Source organism: Schistocerca nitens, chromosome 5, assembly GCF_023898315.1.
Source record: "Schistocerca nitens isolate TAMUIC-IGC-003100 chromosome 5, iqSchNite1.1, whole genome shotgun sequence".
Taxonomy (NCBI): Eukaryota; Metazoa; Arthropoda; class Insecta; order Orthoptera; family Acrididae; genus Schistocerca; species Schistocerca nitens.
Window position 1 is genome coordinate 348,631,199 of NC_064618.1, and position 20,755 is coordinate 348,651,953.

Consider the following 20,755-nt stretch of genomic DNA (forward strand, 5'->3'; position numbering starts at 1 on the left):
GAGATAAACGGGATTTAAGGGTTGGGTAGACAGATAGACGGTCAAGAAAGTGAGACTAGTAGGGTTCCATTTTTACCTATTTATGTGACGAAATCCTAACAACGAAAATATCTACCACAGTTATGAAGATGAGGGCCGCATAATAATTTCCCCTACTTTTTATTCGAAATGTTTCAGTTGCAGTCGATACATCAGCATATTAATCGTAGCTACGCTTTCGATCCAAATCACGTTTACAGAAATGAAAATAAAATCCATTTGCCTATACACGCGATAATTCAGGTCCCACTATTAATGCCACCGCGTTTCAGATGTGCGAGCATTCCCATTGCTAGCTACCTTCAGGAACACTTCGGCTAATGAACGTTTTCTGGCTGTGGCAGGTCTAATGGAGAATTCGAAACCTTGTAGAATACGTTTGGCAGCTACGTCACCGTTTATTTCCTGGGGTGGTGCAGAATTATCCTACTAAATTTTCTCGCTAATAACAGTTTTTTGTTATTTCGATAAACATCCCGAATGATTGACACATAAGCGGTGACATAAAGGTAGACAATTAATTTTTTTGAGTCCAGAAAGCTGTATGCAACAGAAACTGCAGATCATTTTGCCATTTTCATTGCGAAATTGCCGGCTTATTCATGTCTGGGCTAATAATAGAGGGCTGTTTGCCTGAGTTGTGTGCTAGCTTAGTGAAAGGTGTTTGCTACTGCAAGGGAAGTCTGGTTTGCTTTCGGTTCTAATCTCGATGGAGGCAGATAGACTATCAGTAAAGGAATTTTAAGAAATTCTCGCGCCCCCAATACGTTTTATTGCTGCCTTTATTCTGTATCGGCGCCATGTGGATGTCGATATGAAACTCCTATAGAATTTCATACTTGTTACTGCCTACTTTTTCCGCTTCTGTCAATAATTGAATAGCACTGAATGAATTTTAACTGAATTTCGTTATGAATCTTCACGCATTGCTAAATTTGCAAACTTTCATGGTAAGTCAGCAACGGTAATCCAATATGACTGGTCTGAACGTTGACACAGACCGTTTTGCGGCCGAATGTGCATAATATTTTCCTAATTCGTAACGATCTGGAGTACTTTGTCTTACTAAAACCGTTATGTTATCTCGATAAGCTGAAATTCATTTTTATTAGTACAGTACGTACTAATTAGCGTTTCGTCTTTCATTTATACCTTATATTTAGGTGTTGTGGTTAACACATTAATCAGCATTAATATAGTCTTACACATGATTGGAAACAGTCTGACAAATTTCGGACAGTTTTTCAACGTCACGCCTGTGCATAATATGTTGGTAGCACTTCGTCGCCTTGCCTGTTATGCTGTGTAGCAGACTTTAAAGCTGTGCGGATCAGCATAACGAAAAGCCGAGGGGTCTCACTCGTTTTGTCCACAACTGTACATGGGTATCACCAGATGGAAACACAATAAACCAAATAGATCACGTACTCATAGACAAAAGGCATGCATCAGATATTATGGAAGTTAGCAGCTGCTGAGGGGCAGAGTGAGACACAGACCACTACTTAGTACGAATTCGATATAGGCACAAGATAGATTTGGTAAGAAACCAAAGGAATAAGATAAGAATGAAGCACAATACACAAAGACTCCAAACGAAGGAAACACAGAAAGAATATAGGAAGAAACTAAAAGAGATGTTGGAACCAGGTAGAAACACACGGAATGAAGATAATGCGGGAACTAAATGGGAGTCGTTGAAAACTGCCATTAGCGTAGCTGCAGAAGAGATACTAGGGAGAGAACAACGCAAAAGGGTGGTTAAGTGGTCCGACGAGGAATGCTTAACGGCAATACACGAGAGAAATGAAGCGAGACGGAGAATATTGGAAAGGAACACGAGGTTAGGGGCGGAAGAATACAGAGAAAAGAGGAAAAGAGCGGATAAGCTTTGTAGGGTCAAGAAAAGGGAGCATTAAAGGAGAAGGATAGAGCAGCTGGACAAATGGGAGACAATAAAGAGAAGGTTCTATAAAAGAACAAGAGATTTGAAGAAAGGTTTCCAAGCTCGAGCAGTTTTTTATAAGGATAAGGACGGAAATATAATTGGAGATAAAAGCAAAGTCCTAGAAAGGTGGCAAAAGTATTTTACCGAACTGCTTGACGGGAAAGAAGGGGATAAAGAAGAAGGAACCGTGATTGAGAATGAAAGGGAACAGGATTCAGAATTGGAATCAGAGTTAGATGTAGAGGATCGGAAAGAGGAAGTAGTACCAGAGCTAGAGGAAGTGAAGAATGCTATCAAGAGTCTAAAACTAATAAAGCAGCAGGAGAAGACAGCATAGAGGCCGAATTATTAAAATATGGGGGAATGAAAATGGAGGAGGCAGTCCATGAATTGATAAAGGCAATATGGATAAAGGAGGTACTGCCTAAGGATTGGAACATGGGAATTATCTGTTTGTTACATAAAAAAGGCGACAAGTCAGAAAGTAGTAATTATCTTGGAATCACTCTCTTGGATGTAACATATAAGATATTTAGTAAAATTTTAGCCTCCAGACTTGAAGGGATTGGGGGACTATCAGGCTGGATTTAGGAGGAACAGATCCACGATGGATCAGATATTTTTACTAACACAAGTGCTAGAGAAGTTTTGTGAGTATGACAAGCAACTACATCAGTTGTACATTGATGTTAAGCAAGCGTACGACAGCCTACACAGGAAGAAAATTATACAGATCACGAAAGAATTTAGAATCCCACTAAAACAGGTCAATTTAAACGGAAATGACAATGAAAGCAACAGTGTGTAAAGTAAGAACAGAGCAAGAACTGTTTGGTGAATTCCAAGTACAGAGGGGGCTACGACTACTTAATCGACAAGTTCAAGTGGTAGCATATGCGAATGATGTACCATTAATGGCAAGGAATGAAAGGGCACTAAAGGACAAAGTAGGTTTAGAAGTAAACGTAAACAAAACAAAGTATATGGTGATGGGGGAGCCCAATATAAACGGACAAAAGAATTCAGTAGTAATGAATAGGGAATAATATGAAAGAGAGAATACATTTAAATATTTAGGATCTGTAATAACGGAGGACAATTGAGTAGCAGTAGAAATTCAAGAAAGGATAGCGAGAGGAAATCGTTGCTATTTTGCCTTGCAGAGTGTATTTAATTCCTGGAATGTTTGTAGGAATACAAAACTCTAAATGCACACGACCATATTAAGACCTATTGTAATATATGGATCAGAAGGCTGGGTATTGACATTAAAGGAGGAGAACTGGTTATTGATATGGGAAAGAAAGATACTGAAAAGGATTTTTGGAGCAGTGAGAGGGGAAGGCCAAATGAAGAACTACAAACACATTTTGGACAGATGGATATTGTTGTTAAAATTAAGCAGAGAATAATAAGATGGGCAGGACATGTACAGAGAATGCCAGAAACTCGGAGTGTCAAGAAAGTTTTCATGGGAAAACCTGACGGTAGAAGGAGAAGAGGAAGAGCCAGGAAAAGGTGGCTGGACGATATAAGAGGAGGAGATTAGTGTTTAACGTCCCGTCGACAACGAGGTCATTAGAGACGGAGCGCAAGCTCGGGTGAGGAAAGGATGGGAAAGGAAATCGGCCGTGCCCTTTTAAAGGAACCATCCCGGTATTTGCCTGTAGCGATTTAGGGAAATCACTGAAAACCTAAATCAGGATGGCCGGAGACGGGATTGAACGGTCGTCCTCCCGAACGCGAGTCCAGTGTGCTAACCACTGTGCCACCTCGCTCGGTATATGGAATAAGACCCAAAGGCGATGGGAATAAGAAACTGGAGAAGGAAGGCGTTGGACAGAGAAGCATGGAGGCAGGTGATATAGGAGGCCAAGGTTCTTCAAGGACTGTAGAGCCAACCAAGAAGAAGAAGACTAGCCTCGGCACCCACCATTGCTAAGGAGATAGACGTGGAGTAGCAGATGGGCTACAGATGGGAAATTACGTCGCGCGATAGTGCCAAAGGTGTCTTCCATGTCATTTAAGAAAGATGAAGCTTAGAATTTCTTGCCTCCTTTCTTAATTATCCTCACCGACATCCATACTCTGCGCCGCTTTTAGCTTTTATCCGGCAGCTGTCGAAATTAGCAATGTGTCCGCCGAACTCTCGGCACATGATAACATTCGCGGCCGTCGATTTGCTGCGGATGCAGAGGTGCACGCCTGTGTATAATCGTGGTACCGTAAGCAACAGCAAACATTTTTCCGTGTCGACGCTGAATGACTTGTCTCATACTGGAATAAATGTATTAATAGTTATTCCGATTATTTTTGAAACAATAATCAGTTTATAAATTTTTTCCCATGTGTCTCGTTTCCATTTGACTGCCTCTTACTGCCAAAATTACAGTACCATGCAAACTTTTAGGTAACAATGAAAGAGCTAAAAATTACAACAATCGACAGATAGGATTCGTTGTTCTGTATCTCAGGAAGCACTTAGTGTTAAATGTGCAGGCATGGAGCACTTGAAGAAATTGGTTGGTCGAATAGTAAAATTTCTGAGGTCGCAACCATCATTCCATTTTCAATTGCAACAGTTTTCAGTGGAAATGAACGAAGAGTATAGAGACTTCATGTATTACTTCAAAGTGAATTGGTTAAGTCAAGGGGGACACCTGCAAAGATTTCTCAATTTAAATTTCTCTGTTGTTGAATTTATGTAGGGAAAAGGAGTGCAGGAACGAAAATTGGAACATGAGGAATGGATTGCAGACGTCGCATTTTAAGATGACCTGACTGCACACTACACATAATAAGACACTGCGATGTAACTTCTTTATGATTTGATGAGATTCACTTAAAAGGAAAATCGTGTTCCCGAAGATCACTGGCGTTAAAGAAAGCGCGAGGTTTGAAGAATTCATTGTGGCACTGCAAGAATTACAACGATAGTTTTATAAAGATTTTGAGGACACTGTCAAATCTATATCTATTTTCGAGCTGTTTTCCGCTTGCCGTTTCAGATTAAAGCGCCCTTGTTCAGATGTAACTGACAGACCTGCTAGGTATCTCCAGTTCTGATTGCAAATCATTTTACGATAAAGCTGTCCAGGACGTCTCCATTGCTTTTCTCGGGTACATTTTTCCAAGTCTCTATAATGAGGTTGCAAAAGTGGTACAGTATTTCGATCGACATGTTAGAGTGAAAGACGGTTTTTCGATTATGAAACTCAGTAAGTCAAGATTACGTGGCAACTCTATTGCGAACTCTAGGAAATTGTCTGTGTCTGTTTGTATGCCGACAGTTCGCACCAGATAAAAATTGTCTTATGCCTTCAATTAATACTGAAAACTTGTTTTGTTTGTAAACTATGTTTTTGAAGAATGTGAAATATAAAATTAAGTCAGATGCAGTATGACTGCACTGCCATTTAAATGCGGCGCATTCACTGTTTTCTCTTCTCCCGTCCCCCCCCCCTTCCCCCACTCTCGCTGAGACAGCGCGGCGCGTGGCCGTGGGAGAAATGAGAAGTGAATCTGAGCCCTTTGGCACTCGGGCCTTGGCGTGGCTCGCGAGTTGAAATTTCGAAATCTTGGCCACCCCTGCTCTATTGCCATGTTAGCGTTCCTGGAACTGCACAGTTACACTGTATATGGAACACCATGCAGATTCAGTCACATCAGCAGTGTTGTCGTGCTCTCTGGAACACAATTGGTAAACGTGCAGTTTAGGAGACAAGTGGGCATTAATCCTGAATTGCAGTGAAGACGCTACTTTTATCAGTTGTCAAGTTGACAAACTAACGCTATAGTAGCATAGTGTGGTGAGTCGCTTCCTGAACTACTTTAAGATACTATCAGGATGATTCTTTACACAGTGTCACAGACAGTTTGCAGCCCAAGTTTGTGCTCCCTCTCTAGTAATATCTAATGTAGACCATGCATTCACCTCCTGCCAACCATTATTCCTACCTACCGTGTTTAGTGTACATTATTTGGGTTATAATTGATAATTCTGCTCTTCATAACAACAGCTCAATTCTTGTTCCCACAGATAATAGTAATAATAATAATAAATATTAAATATGCTTGGATTTCTAACAGCACAGAAAGACCAGCTGTGTTTCAAAGTACGAGGAAATCAGAGCAAAATATAAGCCTTGCGAACCACTGGACACCACGACTTCAAAGGCCAGCAGGCTCAGCTCTTGATTGCGTGGGCGACCATTGTACTGTATGAGTGGGAATAGACCGTACCATTAGGCACGCTGTGAGCACGTATCGTGCCGGTCCTGTAAGCCTCTGTAACACAGTCCCGCATGAAGGCCTCCTGCAGCTGCTGGGGAATCCTGCCGACGAAAGGGTTTATTGCATTCACTGTATCTGCAACACACAAAGCAATGCCGTCTACAAGTAGCAGCACGTGTAGCATGAGTCACATATTAGGTTAATGCATAAGTTCATAATGTTTTTGAGAGATGTCACGCCACTCTCTCAATTTAATAACGTTGTCAGTCCAATTTTGATGTAACGGCGACCGGAACGGTCGCGAGGTAATAGTGACGGAAACGCGGCGGGACCCGCGGAGCGGCCCGCGAACAACAACACAATGGGAGAGGAAAGACACGACCAACAGAGGACGTTACGACACAACAAGAACAGACAACAGAGTAACGAACCAAACAAGAGGTCAGCCGCTTGACGGCGCGTTTCGGCGCGGGCCCGCCCGTTGCCGGCGCGCCGTAAGGCACGGAAGCTCGCACTGGGGCGTATCGCTTCCAGTCGAGCGTGCCGCGGCAGTCCTCACTCGGGGAAGTGACGCGTCTCTCATAGCCTCTCCTTCCCAAGTGGCTCTTTCCGCCTTCCCGTGGTGCCAGATGTTAAGCTCGGCATTCTGCCTTGCGACAACAGGGAGAGCTGCGACCCAACCCGATGCGAAAGCGAAGGGTGCGTGGCACAGGGGGAGCTGTGTCGAGGGGCCGAACATCTGTCCCTTCTGTTCGCAGGGCACAGACCAACAGGTGCTCTGCATGCCGGCGACTTCGTTTGTCGGCGTGGGATCGCGGCGCGAGTCGGCAAGGGTGCTTCGCCGCGCCCCTGGGTAACCGGGGCGTCTTCTGCCAAATCCAGGAGGTGGTGACATCGCCTGGGCCAGGTTAGATGGGTCCAGACCGCCGAACGACTGGGGGACCGACCCGCCACCTGAGGAGGAGCGGGTCCTTGGCCGAGAGGTGGAAACTCGGGCAAGTAGGCGGCGAAGGACGAGAGGTGCATCCGCCTCTCCGGAATGCGGGGTGCACTTGCCGAGGAGCGTCGCGTGAAATCGTCGATGACGGGGCCACCGAGGGGGACCAGTGCGCTGGCAACGGCGCGTTGAACCCAGCAGCTCGGAAGTGCCCTTGACCTAGGGGCGACGTCGGTGGGCGAGCTGCAGCAGTCCCCCCCCCCCTCCCCCCTCCATGCCAGAGGAGCCGGTCCGGGGCAAGAGACGGGCTCCCACATCTTTTTATCACTCGTTACCTATGATGGCTGAAAACGAAGCGAGTGATTCGAGTGCGCCTTTACGGGCATCTACGATGTCTGCTCCCTCTCCACAGGACGGGATGGGACAGGCAGAGGATGAGAGTGTCGCGCAGAGGCATGCAAGGATTACCATGCTCTTAGAGCAAAATGTGAAAAACGGGAAAATTAGTCAAGCGGCTCTTAATACAATCAAGAATGAGCTATCGGCCTGGGCCATAGCTTATGCAAGACTTGAAGGCCGCGTTTTGGAGTTAGAAAAAGAAAATGAAAGGCTAAGGAAGCAACCCACTAAGACTTGGGCGGCTGTGGCTGCACAGGCGCCAACTAAACAAATCTCAACCAAAGACACCATTGAAAGAGTTGTAAAACGGTCAGATACGGCAGTCTTCTTGAGGACCCTGCCTGGCCAAGATACTAGTGTTAAAAGAATACAGTCAAGGATAAATTAAGATTAAGAAAGTTAAGCCCAGCAGAAACTCTGTAACTGTGGAAGTTGCTAGTGAGGAGGACAAAGAAAAACTATTAAATAATCAAAAACTAAATTCAGTTGTGAGATGTGAACCACCCAGAAAGATAAACCCACTAATAATACTATATGATGCACCTACAGTGATGACGAATGAGGAGCTACATGACACAATTAGAACACAAAATTTCCATGACGTGGACGAACAGGAATTTAAAAACTCTTTCAAGTTGAAATTCAAAACAGGGCCTCGAGATCGTGATGTGGTGCATCACGTGGCCGAGGTCTCTGCGCAATTGTGGAAAAGAATAAGATCAATGGGCAGACTATATGTAGGCTTTCACGCCATTAACACCAGAGACTATATCGTGGTACCTCGCTGCCACAATTGTGGCGACCTGGACCACATTCTAAGGCACTGCACCAGGTGGTCGGCCTGCTCCAGGTGTGGCGAGAGTGGACACAACCGCAAGGAATGTAAAGCAACAGGGGTCTGCATCCCGTGTAAAAATCGTGGGAAGAAATCCTGTGGTGCCACGGGACGGAATTGCCCCACTAGCCGGATGCTAGAACAACGCCTCATTTCTAGAATTGACTATGGCTGAGCAGGGCTCAGTTAACAGGATGCTTAAACACAAGTCCCCGAGTAAAAGAAGGAGGGATGCTGTGAGGGCTAACAGATTTAGGGAATTTTTAAGGTCGCTTTCGGGCACCGTAAAAATTACGACAGTAGAGAATGAAATTCAAACAGATCCCTTTATGGTGGACAAATGTATGCAAACTGATTTCCCGGAAAAGAACACAGCTCCCCCTTCCCCAAACCGGGGAGAATGGCCGAATAAAGATCTACAACGGCAGAAGCATCCTGTGGTGGTGGCGGCCTCCCTGGCCCCTACTCACGAACCTAAACATACCAAACGACAACCACTCCAAGAAAGTACAGTTACAAGCACCAGTGCAAACCCAACCGTGGCAGATACCCCAGTAATCAGGCTACCGCCTGTAGACCCGGTTAGGGTGTATCCCAACATTGAATTTACAATGCAACTGGCAAGATTGGAGCAGCCAGCTATCCTGACCACTGCCTTACGACATGTGGTCCGGGTAGGACATGAGAATGGAAGAAAGGTCACCTTCTCGGTAATGGAGGCTGTAGATAGAATACACTTGAAGTCAGTGAACCTTCCTACCGACTTCGGAGCCCTGCGAGACTTACTCAAGAAAGTGTTTGAGAGACGTGGGGAGAAATTTGACCTAGACGACATCTACATTTAATCAGTCCTAGCTCACGGTCGAATCGCCTTTGATTGGAGCAAGACTTGGCCTGACGACAGAATGCATACTTACTTCCATAATGACTAAACTAACTGTTGGACAACTAAACACGCATAACAGCAGACTTGTGATGCAGGAGCTCCGAAGGGAGGTGGAGGAGAAGAGGCTTGACGAACTCTGCTTACAGGAGCCGTACTCTCAAGCTGGGAAACTTTCATTTGCAGCCGCTACATGGCAAATAGCTAGTAGTGGGGACGCCCCCAAAGCGGTAATTATCATTACAAACCAGTCTCTACGTGTAACAACACTCGCACAATTTTCCACCAGCCACTGCAACGTCGTGGAGGTACAGGCTCCCATGGGAATTATAACCTCTATAAATCTACATCTACATCTACATTTATACTCCGCAAGCCACCCAACGGTGTGTGGCGGAGGGCACTTTACGTGCCACTGTCATTACCTCCCTTTCCTGTTCCAGTCGTGTATGGTTCGCGGGAAGAACGACTGTCTGAAAGCCTCCGTGTGCGCTCTAATCTCTCTAATTTTACATTCGTGATCTCCTCGGGAGGTATATGTAGGGGGAAGCAATATATTCGATACCTCATCCAGAAACGCACCCTCTCGAAACCTGGCGAGCAAGCTACACCGCGATGCAGAGCGCCTCTCTTGCAGAGTCTGCCACTTGAGTTTATTAAACATCTCCGTAACGCTATCACGGTTACCAAATAACCCTGTGGCGAAACGCGCCGCTCTTCTTTGTACCTTCTCTGCCTCCTCCGTCAACCCGATCTGGTATGGATCCAACACTGATGAGCAATACTCAGGTATAGGTCGAACGAGTGTTTTGTAAGCCACCTCCTTTCTTGATGGACTACATTTTCTAAGCACTCTCCCAATGAATCTCAACCTGGTACCCGCCTTACCAACAATTAATTTTATATGATCATTCCACTTCAAATCGTTCCACACGCATACTCCCAGATATTTTACAGAAGTTACTGCTACCAGTGTTTGTTCCGCTATCATATAATCAAACAATAAAGGATCCTTCTTTCTATGTATTCGCAATACATTACATTTGTCTATGTTAAGGGACAGTTGCCACTCCCTGCAGCAAGTGCCTACACGCTGCAGATCTTCCTGCATTTCGCTACAATTTTCTAATGCTGCAACTTCTCTGTATACTACAGCATCATCCGCGAAAAGCCGCATGGAACTTCCGACGCTATCTACTAGGTTATTTATGTATATTGTGAAAAGCAATGGTCCCATAACACTCCCCTGTGGCACGCCAGAGGTTACTTTAACGTCTGTAGACGTCTCTCCATTGATAACAACATGCTGTGTTCTGTTTGCTAAAAACTCTTCAATCCAGCCACACAGCTGGTCTGATATTCCGTAGGCTCTTACTTTGTTTATCAGGCGACAGTGCGGAACTGTATCGAACGCCTTCCGGAAGTCAAGAAAAATAGCATCTACTGGGAGCCTGTATCTAATATTTTCTGGGTCTCATGAACAAATAAAGCGAGTTGGGTCTCACACGATCGCTGTTTCCGGAATCCATGTTGATTCCTACATAGTAGATTCTATGTTTCCAAAAACAACATGATACTCGAGCAAAAAACATGTTCTAAAATTCTACAACACATCGACGTCAGAGATATATGTCTATAGTTTTGCGCATCTGCTCGACGACCCTTCTTGAAGACTGGGACTACCTGTGCTCTTTTCCAATCATTTTGAACCCTCCGTTCCTCTAGAGACTTGCGGTACACGGCTGTTAGAAGGGGGGCAAGTTCTTTCGCGTACTCTGTGTAGAATCGAATTGGTATCCCGTCAGGTCCAGTGGACTTTCCTCTGTTGAGTGATTCCAGTTGCTTTTCTATTCCTTGGACACTTATTTCGATGTCAGCCATTTTTTCGTTTGTGCGAGGATTTAGAGAAGGAACTGCAGTGCAGTGTTCCTCTGTGAAACAGCTTTGGAAAAAGTTGTTTAGTATTTCAGCTTTACGCGTGTCATCCTCTGTTTCAATGCCATCATCATCCTGGAGTGTCTGGATATGCGGTTTCGAGCCACTTACTGATTTAACGTAAGACCGGAACTTCCTAGGATTTTCTGTCAAGTCGGTACACAGAATTTTACTTTCGAATTCACTGAACGCTTCACGCATAGCCCTCCTTACGCTAACTTTGACATCGTTTAGCTTCTGTTTGTCTGAGAGGTTTTGGCTGCGTTTAAACTTGGAGTGAAGCTCTCTTTGCTTTCGCAGTAGTTTCCTAACTTTGTTGTTGTACCACGGTGGGTTTTTCCCGTCCCTCACAGTTTTACTCGGCACGTACCTGTCTAAAACGCATTTTACGATTGCCTTGAACTTTTTCCATAAACACTCAACATTGTCAGTGTCGGAACAGAAATTTTCGTTTTGATCTGTTAGGTAGTCTGAAATCTGCCTTCTGTTACTCTTGCTAAACAGATAAACCTTCCTTCCTTTTTTTATATTCCTATTAACTTCCATATTCAGGGATGCTGCAACGGCCTTATGATCACTGATTCCCTGTTCTGCACATACAGAGTCGAAAAGTTCGGGTCTGTTTGTTATCAGTAGGTCCAAGATGTTATCTCCACGAGTCGGTTCTCTGTTTACCTATCGAGGTAATTTTCGGATAGTGCACTCAGTATAATGTCACTCGATGCTCTGTCCCTACCACCCGTCCTAAACATCTGAGTGTCCCAGTCTATATCTGGTAAATTGAAATCTCCACCTAAGACTATAACATGCTGAGGAAATTTATGTGAAATGTATTCCAAATTTTCTCTCAGTTGTTCTGCCACTAACGCTGCTGAGTCGGGAGGTCGGTAAAAGGAGCCAATTATTAACCTAGCTCGGTTGTTGAGTGTAACCTCCACCCATAATAATTCACAGGAACTATACACTTCTACTTCACTACAGGATAAACTACTACTAACAGCGACGAACACTCCACCACCGGTTGCATGCAATCTATCCTTTCTAAACACCGTCTGTACCTTTGTAAAAATTTCGGCAGAATTTATCTCTGGCTTCAGCCAGCTTTCTGTACCTATAACGATTTCAGCTTCGGTGCTTTCTATCAGCGCTTGAAGTTCCGGTACTTTACCAACGCAGCTTCGACAGTTTACAATTACAATACCGATTGCTGCTTGGTCCCCTCATGTCCTGACTTTGCCCCGCACCCGTTGAGGCTGTTGCCCTATCTGTACTTGCCCAAGGCCATCTAACCTAAAAAACCGCCCTGCCCACGCCACACAACCCCTGCTACCCGTGTAGCCGCTTGTTGCGTGTAGTGGACTCCTGACCTATCCAGCAGAACCCGAAACCCCACCACCCTATGGCGCAAGTCGAGGAATCTGCAGCCCCCACGGTCGCAGAACCGTCTCAGCCTCTGATTCAGACCCTCCACTCGGCTCTGTACCAAAGGTCCGCAGTCAGTCCTGTCGACGATGCTACAGATGGTGAGCTCTGCTTTCATCCCGCTAGCGAGACTGGCAGTCTTCACCAAATTGGATAGCCGCCGGAAGCCAGAGAGGATTTCCTCCGATCCATAGCGACACACATCATTGGTGCCGACATGAGCGACCACCTGCAGATGGGTGCACCCTGTACCCTTCATGGCATCCGGAAGGACCCTTTCCACATCTGGAATAACTCCCCCCGGTATGCACACGGAGTGCACATTGGTTTTCTTCCCCTCTCTTGCTGCCATTTCCCTAAGGGGCCCCATTACGCGCCTGACGTTTGAGCTCCCAACTACCAGTAAGCCCACCCTCTACGACCGCCCGGATCTTGCAGACTGAGGGGCAACCTCTGGAACAGGACAAGCAGCCATGTCAGGCCGAAGGTCAGTATCAGCCTGAGACAGAGCCTGAAACCGGTTCGTCAGACAAACTGGAGAGGCCTTCCGTTCAGCCCTCCGGAATGTCTTTCTCCCCCTGCCACACCTTGAGACGACCTCCCACTCTACCACAGGTGAGGGATCAGCCTCAATGCGGGCAGTATCCCGGGCAACCACAGTCGTAGTCCGATCGGGGGATGCGTGGGACGAGCTGGCCGTCCCCGACAAACCCCCATACGGACCCCCACAGTGATGCCCATTGGCAACAGCCTCAAGCTGTGTGACCGAAGCCAACACTGCCTGAAGCTGGGAGCGAAGGGATGCCAACTCAGCCTGCATCCGGACACAGCAGTTGCAGTCCCTATCCATGCTAAAATCTGTTGTGCAAAGAACGTCTGAACTAATCAACAGAGAGCGCAAACAAATCGACACAAAATTTAAACGGTTATTAAAATACAAGATTGCCTAGTAAATGCAGTAATGCTGCTACTTGCGCACTGCTGACACACTGCTCGGTGGCGGAAGGAGACTACGCGATTTTACACTATTCAGGTACTAAACCGCGATGCTACAACTCTCAAATACTACACTCCTGGAAATTGAAATAAGAACACCGTGAATTCATTGTCCCAGGAAGGGGAAACTTTATTGACACATTCCTGGGGTCAGATACATCACATGATCACACTGACAGGACCACAGGCACATAGACACAGGCAACAGAGCATGCACAATGTCGGCACTAGTACAGTGTATATCCACCTTTCGCAGCAATGCAGGCTGCTATTCTCCCATGGAGACGATCGTAGAGATGCTGGATGTAGTCCTGTGGAACGGCTTGCCATGCCATTTCCACCTGGCGCCTCAGTTGGACCAGCGTTCGTGCTGGACGTGCAGACCGCGTGAGACGACGCTTCATCCAGTCCCAAACATGCTCAATGGGGGACAGATCCGGAGATCTTGCTGGCCAGGGTAGTTGACGTACACCTTCTAGAGCACGTTGGGTGGCACGGGATACATGCGGACGTGCATTTTCCTGTTGGAACAGCAAGTTCCCTTGCCGGTCTAGGAATGGTAGAACGATGGGTTCGATGACGGTTTGGATGTACCGTGCACTATTCAGTGTCCCCTCGACGATCACCAGTGGTGTACGGCCAGTGTAGGAGATCGCCCCCCACACCATGATGCCCGGTATTGGCCCTGTGTGCCTCGGTCGTATGCAGTCCTGATTGTGGCGCTCACCTGCACGGCGCCAAACACGCATACGACCATCATTGGCACCAAGGCAGAAGCGACTCTCATCGCTGAAGACGACACGTCTCCATTCCTCCCTCCATTCACGCCTGTCGCGACACCACTGGAGGCGGGCTGCACGATGTTGGGGCGTGAGCGGAAGACGGCCTAACGGTGTGCGGGACCGTAGCCCAGCTTCATGGAGACGGTTGCGAATGGTCCTCGCCGATACCCCAGGAGCAACAGTGTCCCTAATTTGCTGGGAAGTGGCGGTGCGGTCCCCTACGGCACTGCGTAGGATCCTACGGTCTTGGCGTGCATCCGTGCGTCGCTGCGGTCCGGTCCCAGGTCGACGGGCACGTGCACCTTCCGCCGACCACTGGCGACAACATCGATGTACTGTGGAGACCTCACGCCCCACGTGTTGAGCAATTCGGCGGTACGTCCACCCGGCCTCCCGCATGCCCACTATACGCCCTCGCTCAAAGTCCGTCAACTGCACATACGGTTCACGTCCACGCTGTCGCGGCATGCTACCAGTGTTAAAGACTGCGATGGAGCTCCGTATGCCACGGCAAACTGGCTGACACTGACGGCGGCGGTGCACAAATGCTGCGCAGCTAGCGCCATTCGACGGCCAACACCGCGGTTCCTGGTGTGTCCGCTGTGCCGTGCGTGTGATCATTGCTTGTACAGCCCTCTCGCAGTGTCCGGAGCAAGTATGGTGGGTCTGACACACCGGTGTCAATGTGTTCTTTTTTCCATTTCCAGGAGTGTATAATACGCCCGAAATTTATGAATTAAACAATGCAAGTACCAAAAACACGCAAAGAAATTAAGAATTAAACTATGTAACAGATGAGTGAGCTAGGAGTATACGACTTGCTGCTGCAGCTGCTTATCCAACGGCGGATGTACTCGTATTTTCAATATGGAGACAATATTGAACAACATCTGGATCACCTAACAAGAGTAGCCATGGCGTTGCGGGTACGCAAACTGGTTATAACAGCCGACATAAATGCAGAATCCCCCCTATGGTACAGTGGCACAAGAGATGAAAATGGCGAAAAAGTGGAGGATATGATTATGGCTTTACAACTTGTGGTTGCAAATAGACCTGGCAACCCTCCCACCTATGCGGCGGGAGGAGGCCTCGGCACCAATATAGATGTAACGCTAGTTACACCAAATACTGCCAACTTCATCCAGAACTGGGAAGTTAAAGAGAACGCTACAACAAGTGACCATAATCTTATTATGTTCAGCCTAGGGAATAGAGGGTGTCTCTGGGCCACGGGGTGGGAGTTGCATTTGAACTTCAAGAGAGCTGACTGGGAGAGACTAGCGAGAGAGTGCGACGTTCCTCCATTGCCAGAAGGTGACGCACAACAGGACCTGGACATAGACAAGCGGGCCGAAGAACTGGTGGGTGCAGTTACTAGAGCGGTAAAGGCTGCTGTTCCAACCAGGAGGAGGGCCATGGCGGCCTCCCCGTCACCATGGTCAGCTGAACTTGAGGAAATGCGTCAGTCTGTCAGAAGGCTGAGGAGGCACTACCAGCGTAGTGTCGTCTGGTGGGAAAAGCAACGATGGTTACTGCAATACCGGGAGGCAAAAGAGAAATTTCAAAAAGAACTGAAAGAGGTCAGAATACACAGTTGGGAAAGATTTGTGCTGGACCAGTTGGTCTTGGATCCTTGAGGAGTACCCTACAAATTAGTAAGGGAAAAGATCCGTTCCCCAATGATGCTATCAACGGTCAGGCACGGGGATGGGATGACGGAGTCCTGGCAGGAGACTGCTGAGGTCCTTCTCCGATCCCTGCTGCCTGATGACGATGAGGCCAGCGATACGGAAGGCCAGTCCCAGCTACGAAATCAAGATCTGGACAGAATAGCTAACAACAGGGCAATCTACCCCTTCTCTGAAGAGGAGGTGGCTGGCCACATCAAAGCACTAAAAACAGGGAAAGCCCCCGGCCCAGACGGCATTGTGGCGGAGGTGGTACAGTTCCTGGCACCCCAACTGGTGGCGCCACTAACCCAGTTATACAATGAGTGCCTAAGACAGGGAAAATTCCCGAAAATCTGGGAAGAGGCAAACGTTGTGATCATCAAAAAGGGACCCGACAAGGACCCAGCGGATGTCAAGTCCTATAGACCGATCTGCCTACTGGACATCTTTGGGAAATTACTTGAGAAATTGCTAGCTGACAGACACTGCACACCGAGTGCTGTGCGGGATGAGTGGCGGGCAGTTTGGCTTCAGGCCGGGGCGATCGGCAACTGATGCGATCGCTCTGGCGGCTGAGGTCTGCGGCTCTACCCCATACAAGTACGTTGTTGGCATCATGGTTGACATCAGTGGCGCCTTTGACAACCTGTGGTGGCCTTCGCTCTTCTCCTGCTTGCGAGAGAAGGAGTGTCCAGGGTTGCTATATGGTTGTCTGAGGAGCTATTGTGAAGGGCGGGAGGTCTGGCTATCATCCCCTAGCGGTAGAGTAGGAAAAACTATAACTAAGGGATGTCCCCAGAGTTCCGTCTTAGGTCCCCTGTTCTGGGACATCCATATGGAACCGCTTTTAGATAGTCTGCAGCAGAGTGAAGAAGTGCTAGAGGTGATAGCCTACGCAGATGACCTCCTGCTGGTCGACGGCCGGAGCCGTGAGGACATTGAGCCAAAAATAGACAGAGCAATGACCAAATTACAACTGTGGTGTACAAATACTAAGATGACGATCTCACCAACAAAATCGACGTACTTATTACTGAAGGGACAGCTGGTAAGGAACGCTACAGTCAGAATCGGAGGCTCACCAGTTATAAGACGACAAGAGACTCGCTACTTGGGCGTCAACATCGATGAAAGGTGGAACTTTGGAAGGCACATTGAGCCTGTAACCCAAAAAGCACTACAAGTACTAAACAACCTCACTTCCATAGGCCACAAACGATTTCACCTTCCACCACACCTAATCCAGCTGTATCATAATAGTATATTAACATCAATAGTGGATTACGGATTGGGAGTCTGGGCACATAGGCTCACGAGGGTGGTGCCTGCCATGGCAGTGAGAAGAGTCCAAAGAAACATGCTATTAAGATCTATAGGGGCGTACAGAACATCCCCAGGAAGTGCACTATTAATAATAATGGGGCTCTGTCCTTTAGATATAAAAATACGGGAGCGAGCAGCATGGTATTGGGTTAAGAAGGGGAACAACACGAAAATAGAGAATATCCTGGGAGCACTGGTGAGGGACAAGGGAGAAATACGCAGAAGGGGTGAGGACTTATGGCAGCAGTCCTGAGAAACGGAAGAAACTGGCAGAAGAACCTTTGGGTTCCTGCCAAATGTTAAAGAAAGGTTAGGGATGAAGTACTTCGAGCCAACGCGGTGTCTAATACACTTTCTCACTGGTCATGAGCCCTACCCGACATACTTGTGTCGGTTCGGGGAAAAGGCTACACCCGAGTGTGACTGTGGCGTTTCGGAGGGCACTCCCGACCATGTGGTTTACGAGTGCCCCCTTTTCGATGATGTAGCAGTGACACTAAGACAACAGCTTCCACATAACAATACATATGACCTATTGAGACATGAAGAAACTTTTGAAACTTTAAATAGACTGGCAAACGAGGTATCACGGAAAGTACTGACAGCATACTTGAGGGACTTTCACGACTAACGACAAATACCGAACGTGTCCAATTACCCTGATCCTATACCGCCTGTGCGTGGACAGGTCGACTTTTCAGTTGCAATCCGCCACGTGCAGGACTAGGGGGACCGGGGTACACTAATCTAGACCAAAAGCACCGGAATTGACGTAGGTTAGTACAGTAGTTGTAGCTTTAGATATAGATATTAAGTTAGGAACCTGCAGCGACAAACAATATTGGCCTGCCCAGTGTCAGGGGCATGCTCATCGGGATTAGCTCGATGAGCAGGGCCTAAAGTAGTAGGTTTATATCTACGCTGACACTCCTGTAACGCTGCAGGCAGTTAGGAATTAACAAGTAGGTAAGAAAACTAACAATTAGCAAGTAGTATAGATTAATAGCTGTAGTCTGCCTATTACCCTGTATTGTATCCTGTTTGTAGCTCACAATAATAAACATAGTACCATTGTAATAATAATGAAAATAGCTGCTGAATATATAACATTGTAGTATTGTTATGACCCACTAATCATTAAGGTGGTGGGTTCCTTTTGTATAAATATTATAGATGTTGAAATAAAGAATTATTTTAAACAAAAAAAAAAAAGAAACAAGGCAACCACGTCCACTGGAATAGAAACACGGAAGTCAATACACTGTCTGAGGCGATATGTCCTGAGACGCATGCGATGTTAGACTGCTGGCGGAGCTTTTTTTAATTTTATTTTCTTTCCTTTATTGAGTTTCGATTCCCCCCGAAGGGGGCGGGCTGGCAACAGCTTAGTATGCCGCTCTTCAGCCTACAGAATTTGTTTTAAAAATATGAAGATAATAAATAATAAAAACAGGCGATAAAATCGGAGACTTAAATGGTAACATGACGGAAAATCGTGGGACTTAAAACATAGAACAAAGGGATGATGATGCTAATAAAACACACAGGAAGCAGAAAAATAATAGACCGACAGTTAAATACATGGCGACAGTCTGGTTTCTGTTCGCAAGAGGTATAAAATTCACACCCAGCGACAGCATGATTTCTGTTCGCAACACTGTGGAAAGACGAACAACAGTGAACATTCACTTGAACACTGCACTAAAAAGTTGGCACAAATATGACATACCACAGCCGAGAGCAGGTGTGGGGAAACTGGACAGATGATGGGAAAATAAAAAAGGGGGGAAGGAGAGGAAAAGCGAAGGGGGAGGGGGGAAAGGAGCCAATGGAGGATGAGAACCCATAAGAGGGGTGGGAGGTGCTGAGCAGACGCGACAGGGAGTGGGGAAGGCAGAGGAGGGGAATACAAAAGGACTCGGGGGGGGGGGGGGGGGGGGAGATAGCGAGGCAAGTGGTTAAGTATTCTATCGGGGGCGCCGCTATTGGCCGCTGGAACCAGGAGTTCCACTGTGGCGCCCTCACACTAAAAGCGGGCCAGGAGGCGCGCGCCGCCACAGCTTACGGCGCGAACGTGCAGAGACCTCTAGGGGTCTTCGACGTCCATGACGTCTGGCGCGGATTCAAATGCCGCGGCACGCGGTACCAGAATCTCGGTGTTCTCCAGTACTACATTTCCAATATGTTGTTAATGACTTTTCTACATGAGAAAATTGTGGCCACAATTTTCTGCATGTATAACACGTAGAGAGCTTGTACTCAGGGTTTGGGGGTGTGTGCATGCACCCTTTTTACCGTCGTCTGTGTCTGAACTCTGGTATGTTTTAGTCTACGGCAAAGTCCCGACTAATAGTCAACTTTATCGCATAGGACTGGCCACCTCCCCACTCTGCCCTGACTGTCATCTCCAAGACACCGACGAGCACCGTCTTACGTGCCCCCTGAAACGAAACATATGGCTCCTCATCCAACGAATCGTGGGCTTTTACCTCCGTGCCCCTCCAACAACTGTAACACCGGATTTCCTGTTGTTGCCCCAGACATTTCACTACCCTCTTGCTAAGCACCATACCCTAATCTGGTTTCGAGGACAGGCTTTAGTATACCTTTTTCAGAGTGGCCCGCATACAGTCCTTGACTTCTGGTACAAAGTTGTGACCGCACATAGCACCCTCACCCGAAAACCATCTTACCGACAAACTTTTGCCGGTTATCTCCGCAGCGTCTTCCTTGACCTCCCTCAAAGTTGGGGTGTGCCATGTCTATCTGTCATATGATGCAACACCCTTATCCACGTTCTCATACATCGACCAAAACACAAATAAAAAAAAAGGAAGACAGAATATGTTATAATTTGTTGTATTTTATGTTTTTCTAATATTTTTTGTTTAACTAACAGTCATTTGTATATGTTTAAATGGTACCTCGAAGAACTCTTGCATATATATTTGGTGTTTTGCCCTTAAAGAGCGCATTTGGACTAAACTACATGGCCAGTTCCTTTTGCTGCCTTCCTTGCTGCCCAAACTTCCCTCACTCGCTCGCTGTGTTTCTTTTTCCGGTCCTCTGTCCATGCTTTTTGTCGGCTTTGTGTCTTCGGCTTCATCTTGATTGCCTTTTCGGTTGCCCATATTTCTTTCATCTTCTGGCCGTGATCTTGCTTGCGTTCTTCGGTCCATTTTATGCCTGTTCGTTTGTCACATTGTATCTCATGTAGTTTACTTTTCTTAATGATGTTTCTGAATTTTATTCTGTCGTTTATTGTGTCTGCTGTTATGTTGAGTTGGTTCAGGTCGTTTTCTACCTCTGCCACCCATTTGTTGTTTCTAGTGGTTACCCAGTCAAAGATC

At 46.8% G+C, this 20,755-nt stretch overlaps 1 protein-coding gene across 1 annotated transcript in view; it reads right to left on the minus strand.

Moving 5' to 3' along the window:
- Positions 1-6,173: 6,173 nt before the first annotated feature.
- LOC126260443 (juvenile hormone acid O-methyltransferase-like) overlaps positions 6,174-20,755 on the minus strand; it is a 70,033-nt gene continuing 55,451 nt past the window's right edge. Inside the window, exon 5 of the mRNA XM_049957772.1 lies at positions 6,174-6,355. Coding sequence (XP_049813729.1) covers positions 6,174-6,355 — 182 coding nt within the window. The remainder of the gene's footprint in view (positions 6,356-20,755) is intronic.